Raw genomic sequence first — 16,491 nt, forward strand, 5'->3', positions numbered from 1 at the left:
AATGTATAGATATATATATCAGACCTCATCAATTAAGTTAAAGCCTCCAACACATAAATGCCAATAAAAAAAAATAGAATTTGAATTCCCAACAGATCCCATAGAATGAAAAAGAAAAAATAAGAGAACTGTAAAATTCCCAAAGTATTGATGAAACAATAAAGCATCCGAGAATCCATAAAATCCCACAAATATCTAACCAATACGGACACCGTACTTATATGCAAGAGAAATTTGCGGTGTAAAATTTTCCTAGTTTGAACTTTTCCCGTCTGCGCGCCACTGTATGTTTTTCCGATTCCTGTAAAGTTTAAGTAGCAGGTAGCAGCAGCTGAACCAGCCGACCAATCAGCGTCCAGTAGAAGGGATAGAGGGCCTCAACCTCTAGCACAGTTATCGTTAAAAAGCAAGCATACCAACGCGCTCAAAAAGTGTCAGCCGTTCTCGTTACCTCGTTCCCGAGCATTTTCAATGATCCAATCGAAAAGTAAAAAAAAACGTATAATAATATATGATAACTTGTGAATAATTAATGAAAAAAAAAAAAAAAAAAAAACACACTTTTTTAAATGTTTAAATTAACGTGAGTACGGAAATGCAATGAGTAGACAGGAGAAATGAGGGTTGAAACAGAAGTAAATATACGCAGATGTAAAATGTAAAGCGAATAAAAAATATTTAGCTAGTTCGTAGTTTGTAACATTCAAGACGTCAGAAGGAGGGTGCTGGGTTTCTCCATCGGCGGCCATCTTGGGTCATAGTCTGTGGTCTGTGGTGCTTTGATTTTTTGTTGCTTTGGGCTCTTGGTTTCTTCGTTGATGATGATTATAGTTGTGCAGTGTTATACTCTCGATCATCGAGGATAGAATTTTATAAATTTGTGGCGACGGAGCTGTCAGTCGAGTACCGCGAAATAAATAATTATCATAAATTACAAACACATAATTATTTATTAATTTATTATCAACAATAAATGTTACAGCAACGATAGACACTATAAATATAATAATAATATTATGACATTGGTATGAGTAACTGTAAACTATATATTTATATTATCATTTAAATATATAACTGATAAAGTTTTAGACAGTAGCTTTTGGAATTAGTTAACCTTACAGTTGGCCCCAATTTTTTCATATTTTTTTTTCATCTTCTTACTTCCTAGGGACTCGCATTTACTTAATACAGGTTTGTGCGCGCGTTTGTGCTTTCAGTACTGCTGATAAATTACGTCAATTCCCGGTATTCCTCAGTACTCAGTATCAACCGCGAATAAAACAAAATTATTATTATTATCATTATTTATTATATTACATTTCATTTAATTAAATTAAATTAATTGTCATAACCAGACTGAAGATCAGCCAAATTTATTCTAAATATCTGCCGTTTAAATATTTTAAAATAAAATAGTGAACATGCGTATAAGATGATTCTGTTGCGTGATTGTGCTTCGAATTCACTTGAGTACTTACGTGTACTTTCTTTATATTAATACATATACATATACATGTACACATATATGAGTGTGTTAATGTGGAGTAGCTACGAGTTTTACAACCTGATAAATAATTATTAGTCTCTAAAAAGTTTAAATAGTACGCGTGTGTCGATACTTTATTGTTGATTATTATTTAAGCAACTGATTGATGATTTGTTAATTACGCGCTTCTTTTCAATTAGAGGTAAGCGTTATTATAAAATCGTTAAGCTTTCTTTGTTTAGAGTCATTGCTTTCCAATTACACTAACAAAAATTATTATTATTATTTTTGTGTTTTAGTTAAAGAAATTTTATGTTTTCGTTACTAGGCTTTATCTAATTGATGGCAATTAAAGGATGCTGGGTTTTTTATTAATCAATTGACATTGTATTTATCAGTACTTAATATTACGACATTATTGACGTATATAATTGTTTATAAAACTATTTATTTACGCTATAAACAGTTTATCAAACTTGTAATTTAACAAAGCAGCATGTTCTTGTTATGATCATCATTATTATTATTTAACTTGTAATCTATATAAATTTTAATTAAAATTCATTGTCAAAGTTTGTGAATGATATGAATTTTAATTAAATATAATTTACTATCGCTCATTTAATCTCATTACATTTTTTTTTCTTTTTTTTTTGGTAGAAATTTTATTTTCACTAAAAATAATTACATTGCTTAATTAGTGATCAATGTTGATATTTATTTAATTGATTTGTATAACTATATATTTTTTTTAGGCCCAGCATCAAGAGCCAAGACCATGGGTATCATAAAACTAAAATGAGTATCAGTCAGTAATAAATAAGCGATAAATAAAATAGATGAGCTGAGAATAAATGATGCTGATGGTGAGACAATGAGGTACTCTGCAGTGCAAGAAGATGGCTATGGAGTTGGATTGAGGCAGGAGATACAGCCAATCAACAACAACAATAATAATAATAATAATGTAGATGACAGCATGATGGCAGCCACTGGTGAAGTTGAACCAGTCGGCGAGAGCGCTGCAGATGACTGTTCTATGGTTTACAATCTGCCTCTACTTTTCGCAAACGGATATCCCACTTCATTGGAAAAAATAACATTGGTAAATTGTCAGCACATTTGACTTTATTTTGAATTTTTTAGTAATCTAATTTTACTACTTATTTTATTACAGCCGCAGCTGGAGAAGTTCATAACGTTCATGACCCAGTGTTCGTTTGGTAACAACCCAACTCAGGTAATAAATAAACCTGCGTGGTGGCCAGTGGAAGTCGAGTTTTCAATTCCTTTAAAACGACCGAAAAAATCCGGCGATGTAAGTATTTTTTTTTTATTATCACTGTTATGATAATAAATTCAAATTTCTAAGTACTAAGTATTAAGTGCTGTTAGCAAAATGGCGGATGGTAGAGTGAAGGTACTGGGGATTAGAAGCTTAAGTACTTAAATTGTTCAGTGAAGTAGAATAAACAGTTACATTGATGCGCATACTACAAACTGATTAAATAAATTTCTTTTTGTTTTATTGATTATTTCAATTTGAAGACAAGTTTAACCACAGGGTTTTTGCGAATATTATTTTCTTATTTATTTCAGAGCTGGATGAGATGTTTGAGAAGAGTCGTGCTACAGTGTTACGCTTTTCATCAAAGCGAATACTTGCTACGTTTTTGCTCATATCTAGCCCAGTATCCACAGGCGAAGCTTTACTATGTCAACAACTGGGACTCGACAACCAGCCTCTATCACCGGAGTACTGGCAAGTTGTTGGCGACATTCCGAAACGAGAATATGGTTGGTTCTTGAACTAAAGTGTAGTATTTAATGTAGCAGCGATTAATATTATTGATTTATTCAATATTATTTTTTAAAAAATCATTAGGACTATGATAAAGTTATTGAAACAAACCGGAAATCGTTGCTGCCAATCAACAATGCCAGTTCCAACTCCACCGCGAAGCGTAAAAAGACGCAGCAGAGGAATCATCGAGAATCGCCGTCCTCCCTGGTTCTCATTCAGCCACAAATGGAAGAGATCTATTTGTGTGACAATTGTGACGCTGAGTTTGGAGATTTTAAACAGATGAAGGTACCTAAAAAACGTCGCCGTGACTTCCACCATTGGAATTCCACTATTAAAAAAAAACTAATAAATAAAACACATCATTTGTTACCAATATCTATCAATAATACTCCTGCAGGATCATGAAAAAACATGCGGGGAGTCAGTTAAGACAGTACAGCAAGAGAGCAGTACCTGCTGGCGGCCAATAACTCCCGAAATCGAAGCTGAGCCCGAATTAAGCCAAAATCAATTTATGGAGTACTTTAAATTATCAACACCCAACCAACAACTTCCTAAAACAGCCACCAATCCATCATCGATTCCAGCCATAAGTATCGAGACTGAGCCATCCAGAAGTTCACGACGTATGAAACCAGCCGCTAACCTCTGCCGTTCATCAACAATCCCATTCTCCTCGCCGGCTGGGTTAGCTCTAGTTAAAAAATCTAAAGGATTGAATGAGGCTACCAAACGTGACCGTATCGATAGGATAGAGTGGCACTTGAGTGCGCCAGTACTCAGTAAAACCAATAGACCCAAGTGGTTTGGTAAATTTTCATCGTCTGGTAGGTGGGTCGTCACTTACAAACCCAATGTCAATAAAGAAAATCCACCAGCAGATGATTACGTTCACCAATACACATTTGGCGCAGTCAAACGCAAACCTCGTAAGTAATACATGTCTCAAATTATATTTTTTTTTTTTCTCAACCCCAGCTGTCATATTATTTATTTAATTGAAGTTTAATAATCAATTATTAATACCATATATTTATTTATATTTTTTAGCACTCGACCTACGTTCGCAAATTCTTTATATTGCCTGCGGTTCTCCTTTCGTAAGATTGGACCGTCTCACAACCGAACAACTCCAAGACTTAAAAGAACATCCATCGAAATATCAAGCCCCAGTGCGTAAAATACGGCATAGAATACGACCGCGTTTAATTATGAGAATAAGTGGAAAGTCGACAGGACTGAAGCGACAATATTCGAGTAGATTAACAGAAGTGATGCCAGTCATGGACAAGGATCCAGAACAGAACAAAATAAAAACCGGAACTTTGAAGCGCGGATACACACCGAATTTCCGTTCACGACCATCAGTAACGTCGATCACAAGGATCACGCCTTCTTCAAACCCGGCGACTGTCGAACCTCAGCAGAAGACTATCGTAATTGTCGACCTCTGCTCGTCAGATGAAGAAGACAGTCCAAGTAATTGTGTGATACTATCAGATGAAAATCGTGATCCGCTTAACAGTACGTGCGAAAATGTTCGTACGAGTAATAGTTACATTAAGAATATCGGTCTTCAGCCAATGAACGACCGGTTACGAGACAGTGTCCTCACTGACGACAACGATAAAAGCTATAATAAACGGCTGGCCAATGGTGTAATCGATACTTTTTCACCGATTCTAAAGCCAACTCCTTGAATCAACCGGATATTAAATAATCAATCAAATTAAATTTATTTAATTTAATTGACATTGAAAGATTTAAAGATTTTAAATATTGCTACCATGAACCGGTAACACATTCACATCTTATTTCTATAGACGTGTTAAGTTTAAGTATTTTTATATATATATATATCACGTCAATTTTGTTGTACAAATCAAGATGATTAGTGGGCCAAATAAAAGCTAAATATCTGTAATGGCATTAAATGTATCAACTATGTCAAGTAATGTCGATCGATATATAAAAAAAGAAGATAAAAAATATAGACTGTTTCGTTTGGTATATATATTTATATTTTTAATCAATTGAACGTTTTTTTTTATGTTTAAAATTATTATGTATGAAAAATAAAGTATAAAACTAAGAACTAACGCAGACGAACTAAAAAATTATAAAAACAAAGTAATTTCTAAAATTTTTTCTATCTTATTTAAAGTCTTTTGTAAACATTGTAATAGTTTATAATTTATTTAAAGTAATTAACTAAAATAAAATATCGTTAAGTATAAAATATTAAGTAAGCATTAAACTAAAATTTATCAATAAATTAATTATAAAAAATCACACGTTGTAATTAAAAGATTATTAGTAATTTAAATTTTGGGCGGGAATGTGCGCGCATTTTAAAATCGCTGTGATAATAAACGTCGCTAGTGACATCCGTTTTCCGTTATCGACCTCCTTCCTCTTCTGTTGGTGAGTACAACAGCACACTACCTCCCCCTCGACATTTTGTATTCGACTCATCGTTCTCGATGTACAACTCACTGCACACAACGTAAGCGCGAGAGAAAGAGGTGCGGTGTTTTGTTGCGTGATTGCGAGAGTTGTTTGCGAGTTGTCCGATGTCCGAGCGTGTGTGTTTGTTATGCTGAACGATAATTAATTAAATATTTTAAACAATAGATTTAATATTTATAACGAAATATAAATCATCCTTACATAATAATAAAACTCTTGGTCGGTCCTAAAAATAATAAGGTCACCTGAGCGAGCGAAGAGAGGGCCAGCAGCGAGAACGTAAAAAAAAAGTGTGTACGAGAAAGTATACACGAGAGTGAGCGAGAAAGAACGAGAGTGTGAGAGAGAGATAAAATATTTATTACAAGTAAACGAGAACGGGAGCTGACGGAAAAGAGAAAGAGATAGGAAGTTTTGAGAGAAGAATAAAAAATAAAAAAAAAAACATTTGGACGTTTGGTGAACTCTGATAGCTGGGATTACTGACTGCTGCTCCACGGCTGTCTGCCCTCCATTCTCAAAGTTAAACTACAGAACTATCTTAGCCAGCAACTTGTAAAACCAAAATGTCATCATACATTCAGGTCGCCGAAGACGAGGGCGAAGAACCGATAGAACTCCCAACTGAGGATGATTCAACGTTGTTGTTAACAACTCTGTCGGCTCAATTTCCCGGTACGTGTGGTCTCAAATACCGCAATCCGGAGTCACGTACAATGCGGGGTGTGCGTCTAGTTGATGGTCGTCTGCATGCGCCGGAAAATGGCTGGGGCAAAGCTGTCTATTTCTGCGTATTTCCAAAAGGTATATCACTCGGTATTAACACATCATTATCTAATTCATATTTTATCTTTATATATTTTTAGTAACAGTTTTTACTTCTCTCTCTTTCTCTGTATTTGTATATATTCATACTATATACATGAGATACTACTACGCCATTCCACGTTTATTATTATTATTGTTACTGTATATATATATATATATATATATATATATATATATATATATATATATATATATATATATATATATATATATATAAATACATATACTGGTTAATTTATATTCATAGTGAATATGCTCGTAAAAATACCAACATTTTTAAAGTTATTTATATTAGATCAGTTTATATTTTTATTTTATCATGAAACTCAATAATTTATTATATTTTTTAAATTATCACTGGAAAGTGTCAATTAGTTTTTACCTCTGCTTATAAACTACTAAATTAATTGGTAATTTATAAGTGATAAAATATTCAATTCCCTGACATTTAAATTGCGATTAGTTATTTTAATTTATTGATAGTAAATAATTATTACTGAGTGGAAAAAAGAAGACGGATGATTTTAAAAATTAAAATTTTATATTACAGAAAATAAACGTAAATCAGATGACAATTTGGAAAATTCAACTGCCAAGACCAAGAGAATGGAGACTAAATTACGATGCACTGACCTTATTGTACTTGGACTGCCGTGGAAAACAACGGAGCAAAATTTGCGCGAATACTTTGAGACATTTGGCGAGGTTTTGATGGCCCAGGTGAGTTATTGCACTTACAATATTTAACTTTTATTAAATGTTTTAAATAAAACTTATGTTTCAATTTAGTCATAATTTATTATTCGTTTGCATTTAATTCAGTATTATTTTATTTAAATTGAGCCATTACATAAATCATCATTAATGATAATAATAATAATAATTTGTTATCGTAATTTAATCAGGTGAAAAAAGATCCTAAATCAGGTCAAAGTAAAGGATTTGGATTTATAAGATTTGGAAGTTATGAATCACAATTACGGTGTCTTGCTCAGCGGCACATGATTGATGGCAGATGGTGTGACGTTAAAGTTCCCAACAGCAAGGTAAGCACGTGATATATATTTCAAATTAGTTTATTCAGTTATAATAAAAGAGATTATTTTTTTAAATTTATTAAACATCAGTCATCAATGGTGTTATAAGTAAGATATATTTTTAATTAATACCAATAAATATGTACGAGATTCTGATCGCTGTTATTTTACATATTTTCAATTTTTATTGATTTAAATAATTAGTATATTACACACCTAGGGAGGAAAGTAGGACATTCCAAGCCACGTGTATACGTGGAAAAAAAATATCGACTGAAAGTAAATATTCTTGATTTAAAGAGAATTTAAAGAGAAAGAAATATTCTTGATCTAAGTAGAATTTTCCTCTGACAGACAAATTTCTCTTGGCTCCAAAAAATCGTGACAATGACTTGATGACTTTTTCGGTGTAATTTCCTACGCGAACGGAAGACGAAGGTGGAAAACACGTGGATTGGGTCTCCTATCTTCCGTGGTGTACATACGATTTTTCACCAAATCTGTACCTGAAAATTGAAATTTTTGCCTCTCTTCATAGGAAAAATAGCGCATGCGCTAATTTTCGTCATAGTGAAAAAGAATGACTTTTCCTTATAAACAGGGCAGGAATTTAAATTTTCGGCGCAGATATGACGAAAAGTAATACTTAGTAATTTGCTAAACAAATGAAAAAAGCGATCAGTATCTCACGAAAGAGTGAGTCGGTATTATTTTTTATGTATCGAGTGCGAACGTAATGGTGTAAATAGATGAATGCGATGGTGATATGGAGAGGAGAGAGATGGAATCTATGAGAGAGAAACTAAGGCGACAATGATGTTAAGAGCGAGCGTACATGAGTAATGATGCTGATGTTGTTGATGATGCTGGTGATGAGGAGTTTGTATGGATACTGATAATTGATCGTGTGGCTCCGGTATACGAGTGAATATTATTTAATTATTTTATTCGTTAATGAATTTAAAATATTTATTTATTTGTAATTGTCGATTTTGAATGCTATAAAAATTAAAAATTGGCGCGAATTTTAAATCCCTGAGTAATAATTATTTGTAACCAACGAGTGATATTTATTTTTTATTGAATTTGAATTGCAGACATAATTCGCGTTTATGTTTTATTATTTTTGGGTATTTTGACTTATTATTTACGATAAAATAACAACAAATTTATTATACTATTGCATGTCTACCAGTATGCTGCTCTCTTGATTTAAATTTTCAAAAATTGTCAAAGAGAAAAGAATGCGTGTGCAAACTTTCATGTAATACTCGTTTTATATAAACAGAAGTTTTTTTTTAAGTATTTTACTTTTTTTTCATTTGAATTTATTTAATTGTAATTTTTTTAGTGTGTGTTCAAATTTTATTTAAAAAAAAAAAGTGGTAAAAGCTGACGATAAGTAAAAATAATATTCTGAAAATAATTTTTTAAAAATCCGTGTGCCTACAGAGTGTGGAAAGAATTAGTAGCAGACATTTTAAATGTTACTCATATCAATAACGTATCGTATATAATAGTCGCGATGACAATAACTGTAGCAATAATGATAAAGTTGAATGATAAAAACGTGCGTTGATATTTTATTTGATTTAGTTGATTGCCGCCCGCTGTCATGATATATATATATCTGTACTATATATATGTTTATCCTGCTCGTAACTTTCCAGCCAGCAGGAGGGAATATATATAAATATACTTTCTTTAAAATTATCTTTATTTAGAAAACTCCAAGAGATGTTTAACTGTCAGGGTAAGAGTGTGTGGGAGCGACTGATCGACGACGAGTGCTAGCGAGAGTTGAACGTACGGTTGTATGTGTCTTGGGTGTATTCGAGAATGATACTTGTATATTTACAAGTTTGTATGACATTTTTAAAAAATATATTTATTCCGAACATATTTTGAATCATTTTTTTGAGACAGTTGAGATTTTTTAAAATTAGAATCCATTTAAATTTCAAATATTCATCATATTTAATTATAAATTAATTATATTGTTTTTATAAATAAATAAATTGATTAATTTTTATCTCAACTTTCTTGAAAAAAAAGAAAAAAAAATTAGTAAAGTCGTGCATTTTAAAAAGTAAATAAATAAAACCGTACTTAATTATAAAAATAAACAAAAAAAAACTATTGTCGAGGGATGGTGTGTCTGGTTACAGAATATTGATGGCTTAATACTGGCCCGACAGTTTGATACGGGTAAACACAATGAATATTACCGTCCGATACCGGTTCACACGCCAAGTAGCCGGCGTCTGCCAGTGGTCAAACAGTATATGAATGCAAACTCCGATCCATCACCGCGTTACGATCAAGATTATGATTACAAAACAACCCACTACCCCTCGTATCCACCAAATTATCCATACGACGAAAACAATAAATTCAAGTACGATCATCATCAGTCCCAGCATCAGCAGCAATCGATGCCGCCGCATCAGCCAGCGGCACAGCAACCAGGTCATCCGGGTTACGGAAATTACGATAAACCAGCTTATCCGGGTTACGAAGACGGTTCTTATGATTCACGTGGTGGTGGAGGCGGCTATATGTCGTCTCATGCCCCACCCCAAGCGCCACCACCACCTGGAACAAATTACCCCCATGAGACCGATTACTCCAGGTATCCAGGCTACGATGGACGTCCACCGACGTATTCTGGTGGACCTGATATCAATGATTACGCTGATAAATCACGTTATGGATACGCTGGTGGATATGACAGGGGTTACTATGACTCAGCAGACGCTCGCTATATTCCTGACGGTGCTCGTCAGGATTTACGTTACTCAGATGGACGACACGACATAAGAAATATTACTGACGGACGGGGGGATTCTGCTATTGACTGCAGATATCCCATTGACGGTAGAGAACCCTCTGACAGACGGTATTCGGAAGTTCGTGGCGGTACTGGTGGCGCTGGCACTGGTGGTGTTGGACCTGGTGGCATTGGCGATGACGATATAAGGTACGAAGGACGTGATGGAGATAACAGATACATGGACGGTAGAGTAGACGGAGGAAGATACGCCGACTCCGGAAGATATCCCAATAAGGAAAATTATTACGACCGTTACTATAAGCATCGACCAGCGAGAGATCATCATGCGTCTGATAGCTCGAGATATTGATGATTGATTTATTAGATATAAATACATAGTGCAAATGTTTAATGTTAATTAACTTAATTATAATATTTAGAATAATTATTACTATCATTAACATGTCATTTTTTCTTTTTAATTTTTAATACTTGACTGTTTAGATTACTCATTAATTATAAAATAGTTATCTATTGTAAAAGCGTACAGAAATTTTGTATAAATGAATTATATATTTGTGCATATAAGATATACAATAATAAATATGTAGACGTTTGCTCTTAACTATTAACTAACGTCGCCAATTTTTTACATAAAAATATTATTTATTCTTACGATCAAAGAATATGATTTTGTTAACTTGTTACTTTAATAATTTAAAATATAAGTGCGATATATAAATATGTACTAGTTTCAAATTTTTTTTATTTTTTGTACATAAGATTAGTCATTAATTGATATGTATCTTTTAAAATATATATCTTGCCTGTGAAACTTGTTTTTATATATATATCATATACATATATATAAAAATAAATATTGTAAACTGATAGATTTTACTGGTATATTTAAGATTTATTACTAATAATTAATTATGTTTATGTATTTCTTAAATGTTGTTACAACATTTATTATTAATTTTTTAAAATTAAAAATTATAAACAAAATTACAATAATGTATTGCATAAATTAATGGCACTGATAAATTTTACGGGTCATGTAATTTATTGATTTTTGTACAGATACAAAAAAAAAGTATTCTAGGCAGATAAATTTAATACTTGTCAGTGTAAAAATAAAATGAATTTAAAAGTATGAGATGAAATAAAATTTTTATTAGATATATTTATAATAATAATATTTACTAGACAAGTATTAAAATAAATCACGAGTAATAAAGTTCGTAAAAAAGTTTGATTGATTGTGCGTTTGTGTGTAGGAGGGAATGATTCAACAAGTACCGTGCAAGGTATTCGTGGGCCGCTGTACTGAAGATTTAACAGCCGACGATCTACGTGACTACTTTTCAAAATTTGGCGAAGTTACGGACGTGTTCATTCCAAAGCCGTTTCGTGCATTCTCATTTGTTACCTTCCTAGATCCTGAGGTGGCCCAGTCACTGTGCGGCGAGGATCACATAATAAAAGGCGTCTCGGTTCACGTTTCCAACGCAGCGCCAAAGTCCGAGGGTAACAATCGTAACTTTAACAATCAGATAAACTCAAATATGCGCGGACGTGGTATGGGCGGCCCGATAGACAACAACATGCAGGGAAACTACCAAGGGAATCGATACATGGGTCACTCCGGTAACAACATGGGCCCGAATGGATGGAATAATCCTGGTAATAGAGGTAATTTGGATATGCCTAATCTACAAGCTTTGGGAATCACTGGACAAAATAATGGAGGTGGCGGTGGAGGTATGTCAAACCCTCTGACAATGGGTGGCTTAAACCTCTCCGCACTGCCTGTCAATCCGGCTCTAGTTGCAGCGGCGATAAATCAAGCCTCATGGGGTCTTATTGGTAATCTACAGAGCCAAGGAAATGATCAAGGATACTCAAACCAACCTGGACCACCTGGACAACCGCCATCTGGTAACAATAGTCTAGGCAATAGCGGTAACTCTGGATTTCTTAATTGGATGAATCAAGGCGGTGGCGGTGATGGCAACACTGGTAATCCAGGTACCGGTGGACCTGGTGGTCCCAACAATCCAAATGGTTCGCAAGGCACATGGCAAAATCATCCAGGTCAACGTGATGGTAAAACGAATACATTTCTTAAGTACGAGTAAATTCAGTCGGGACTCTGAGTCTACTCGTAAAAGACGGGCGCGTTCCCTCAGTCCCGAAACATTGGCATCGAATAATAGCAAAGGTACAAAAAAATATAAATAATCCATTTTTTTTAATTACTATTTTTCATTTTCTTCATTTTTTTTTTACATCAAATTCATTAAAAAATTTTTATTTGTGATTATTACTATTATTATTTTAATTTCTTTCAAAATTTTTAAAAAAAAACTTAAACATTTATTTTGTCAACATATCTTTGATGAGCTTTATAAATAAACAAATAATATTTTTTTTTCTTTTTTTTTTACAATTAAATTGTTTGCACATTTTGTATCTAGCTTTTAATAATTCGCAGATTAAAAAAATGTCAACCTACCTTTGCCGTAATTGAATTAAAATAATTAATTGTATACAATATTATAAATTACGGGACGTCAATATATACGAGGTTTTGCCGAATTAAATTTATAAAAATCAAGTTAATTAATCAGATAAATAAAATCACAATTAGTTATAATTTAAGTACACTAAAGGGAAGGCAGAATTGATTATATTAATAATAATGATGAAGTAAATACATAAAAAAAAAAAGAAAAAACTTTTTTTAACAATAATATTAAGTATGGATTAAAACTTGAGCGAATAAAATAAAAATGTTTTTAAATGAATGTGGATGTAAATCAGCGGACGGAAGAGTCGATGATATTAAAAATAAATTTAAAAACAAAATAAATTATGTATTAAAGTCTTATAATGTATTAGAAAACGCGTAAATGTGCTTGGATTAACTGATTGCTTGCAACTTGCAGTGTGTTTTAATATTTAAATACGAGGTATGTCGATGATGTGATGAGAAAAAAAAGATAAAAAAAACTAAGTACGTCACTTAGAAATCTTTCTATTATGAAATGCGTGTAGGAAGATGATTGATTTATTGATTAATGATGGTTACTGATTTAAATATTAATTAATGAGACTAATAAAATATTAATATTAAATTATAACTATAATAACTATTATTATCAGAGGGTGAGTTATTGACTATATATATTATAATATTAATGGTACATAGATTTAGTAGTTTACATGATTGTCAGTTTGTGAGTGTATCGTAATATTACCTAAGGCTAATAATTGATTAAAAAAAAAAACAAATGTCAACTATTGCGATTTAACTAAAGTCTATTGATTATTATTGCGTTTAGCTGTAGTTGTTTTATTAATGAGAGCTTTTAATAATCGTCGTATACATGCTTGGAAAATAGATTGTTTGGATATATCTGTATATAAAGTACAAGACCTAATACCCGATCAGGAAACTAGTACTCAATCGCTTCATATATTTGTATATATAAAATTACAAATACATGAGTGATCAAGCACTAGTTTCCTGATCGAGTACTGGATCTACCTTAGACGAAAAAAGAAAAAGTAAGAGACCCAGTACCCGATCAGGAAACTAGTATATGAAGTGATCAGGTACTAGATATTTACCTTGAACAGAAAAAAAAATTTCATGACACAAAAACTTGTAACTCGCTTTCCTAATCCTTTATATATATATATACTTTTTAATTTGTGGGCTCAAAACTCGGGATCATAAAAAATTTTTCATTGGTAATTTTTTAATAATGAACTTGAATGTTTTTTTAATGATTAATATTAAAAAATAATAATTATTTGCTCTATTTCCCTTGCTAGTAAACGAATAATAACGATTATTAAAAATAAATAATGTAAAATGGAGGATGCATTGATAAATTGCGGCTACCCCAAATAATAATAAAAATAAATCGTGTTTGTAATCTTAATTGTCTTAGGTACTTAGTGTGTACACTATAAATTATTAAATGTATGAATATTTTACACTGATGCGCAGGTGTGTTTAATTGATAATTTAAAACCAAGAACACAAAAAAAATAACAATTAAATTAAGCAAAGTAATTATCAAGAATTTTTATTATAAATTTTATTACAAAGAAGATAACGATTGGATATATTGATTGGTTGTTGTGTGAACGATTTTCAAATATATATATACTTCAATTTAATATATTGTGTGCAGTGTATTTTAGTTGAACGGTTTGAAAGTGAAACATCCGGTGAGTGATGACGATTTATTTTTTTTTTATTTACTTTCATTATTTCACACCCGAAATAATTAAAATTTTATTTAGCAACAATATAAATCATATTGCAAACATTCAAAAGTAAATATAAATATACATATATATATATATACAAAAATATAAATATATATTAAACTTAGAGGACCATGTCCACGGATTGTTCAATAAATGAATCACGATTTCTATTACTAGCGACTTTGATAGATAAAAAAAAAATAATAAAAAGTATGGAAGTAAAATAATAAAATAAAATAAAAAATAATAAATAAAATAGAGCATTTTCACCTTTTACAATATTAGTCAATAATTGAAGTTTTAACTGACGCGAGATAGAAAATGAGCGATTTATTAAGTAATTAATTAACTGATAACATTAATAAACAAATTTAAAGATATTAAAATCGTTGTATTGCATTATAATTATTATTCACATTAAAATCACTTATTATTATTATTATTATTATTATTATTATTATTATTATTATTATTATTAATATTATTACTACTATTATTATTAATATTCTTTATGAGTAATTAATTGACAAATAAAAATGATTATTAGACGTGATTGTGTGTTGTGATGTTTGTGTCTTTTTTCAGGGAATGCGTCAAGAGATTTGAGTTTTTAAAAAAAAATTAATTTAAATATTTTTTTTTTTATTTTTTGTGATCCTGAAGTTAAAAAACAATCAGCAATTTTCGTTTTTTTTTTTTTTTTTTTTTTTTTTTTTTTTTTTTTTTTTTTTTTTTTTTCAACAAATCAATTTAAAAAAAAAATGCGTATGCATAAAATTTGAAAAACTATAAGTGTAATTTTTAAAATTTTTTGTCATTTAAAAAAAAATTCAAAAGTTATTAGTCGTCGGCTGATTTCAGTATCATTATTTTTTAAATTTTTATTTTAAAAATTTTAAAAATTAAAGACTTGACCAAGTGATCAATGGCTTTAAAAAAAAATTCTGTACACTTAATTTATTAAATATATTTTTATTTCAAATTTTAGCAAATTAAATTTACTTAGCTTGGATTGTTTAATTAATTAATCAAATAAATAAAAGTCAACAGAGTTGTATTAATTTTTTTTTTTATCTGAATGGTGTATTCTTTCATGGTGGTGAAGATTCATTAGTGGGCCGACTGATGGGATGATGGAAAATATGTGAGTATGAATCGGTTGAATGTAATTGTTAATTGTCGTCTGAGAACTACAGAAGTGAGCGTTTGTCTGCAATGTCAAAATACCCATTAATAATTTTTTTTTTTAAATAAATAAATAAATATAATAATTATTAAATGACAAAAAAATATAATTGATGTAATTAGTTGGCGAATTTATAAACAATGAATGACTTTGTAATTGTTAAAATGACTGACGAGTGTAATTTAAATTGGGGTGATTTTTGAATGCCGGCGCATATTAATTATTAATTATACGTGTGTTTGAATCGGTTTATTAATGACGTTTGTATTTATTTCTAAATAATAAAATAATTAGTATTATTATTTATTTTATTTATATTAAATTTCGACTGAGGCTTGAGTGATTTATAAGTATTTAAATTTTAAGTATTCGCGCCGGAAATTGATATACAAAAAAAAAACATTAAATTCTAATGAGTGTGAAGTTAACAGACAATTAACAATTTTTGAATTTTTTTTTACAAATCAATAAAAAAAAAATAAATAAATAAAAATATGGGCATGTAGAAAATTGACAAAGCTACAGGTGCATTTTTTTAAATATTTTTTTTTTATACAATTTACTATTAAAAAAATTCAAAAATTATTAGAAGTCAGCTAACTTCAGTGTCATAAATTT

General features: G+C 30.9%; 2 protein-coding genes across 9 annotated transcripts; both read left to right on the top strand.

The window, feature by feature from the left end:
• Nucleotides 1-381: 381 nt before the first annotated feature.
• Nucleotides 382-5,471, top strand: LOC103578187 (NLS-binding and DNA-binding and dimerization domain-containing protein). 6 transcript variants are annotated; one of them, XM_008559210.2, is made up of 7 exons: nt 382-1,025; nt 2,242-2,591; nt 2,664-2,804; nt 3,086-3,283; nt 3,372-3,578; nt 3,691-4,222; nt 4,344-5,471. In XM_008559210.2, the coding sequence occupies exons 2-7, from the start codon at nt 2,361-2,363 to the stop codon at nt 4,991-4,993; spliced, it is 1,959 nt and encodes a 652-aa protein (XP_008557432.1). In that variant the 5' UTR covers nt 382-1,025; nt 2,242-2,360; the 3' UTR covers nt 4,994-5,471. The 6 variants fall into 6 exon arrangements, with proteins under 6 accessions (XP_008557432.1, XP_008557409.1, XP_008557418.1 ...); XM_008559187.3 differs by having other exon boundaries at nt 382-767; XM_008559196.3 differs by having other exon boundaries at nt 382-658.
• A 281-nt stretch (nt 5,472-5,752) lies between these two features.
• On the top strand, nt 5,753-13,546 carry LOC103578168 (TAR DNA-binding protein 43). Of its 3 annotated transcripts, XM_008559170.3 has the most exons (5): nt 5,757-6,566; nt 7,141-7,310; nt 7,496-7,636; nt 11,681-12,095; nt 12,165-13,546. In XM_008559170.3, exons 1-5 carry the CDS (start codon nt 6,329-6,331, stop codon nt 12,539-12,541), a joined length of 1,341 nt encoding a protein of 446 aa, XP_008557392.1. In that variant the 5' UTR covers nt 5,757-6,328; the 3' UTR covers nt 12,542-13,546. The 3 variants fall into 3 exon arrangements, with proteins under 3 accessions (XP_008557374.1, XP_008557392.1, XP_008557383.1); XM_008559152.2 differs by lacking the exons at nt 11,681-12,095; nt 12,165-13,546 and adding an exon at nt 9,796-11,127 and having other exon boundaries at nt 5,753-6,566; XM_008559161.2 differs by having other exon boundaries at nt 11,681-13,546.
• The last annotated feature ends 2,945 nt before the right edge of the window (nt 13,547-16,491 follow it).

This window comes from Microplitis demolitor, chromosome 1 (assembly GCF_026212275.2).
Source record: "Microplitis demolitor isolate Queensland-Clemson2020A chromosome 1, iyMicDemo2.1a, whole genome shotgun sequence".
Classification (NCBI taxonomy): domain Eukaryota; kingdom Metazoa; phylum Arthropoda; class Insecta; order Hymenoptera; family Braconidae; genus Microplitis; species Microplitis demolitor.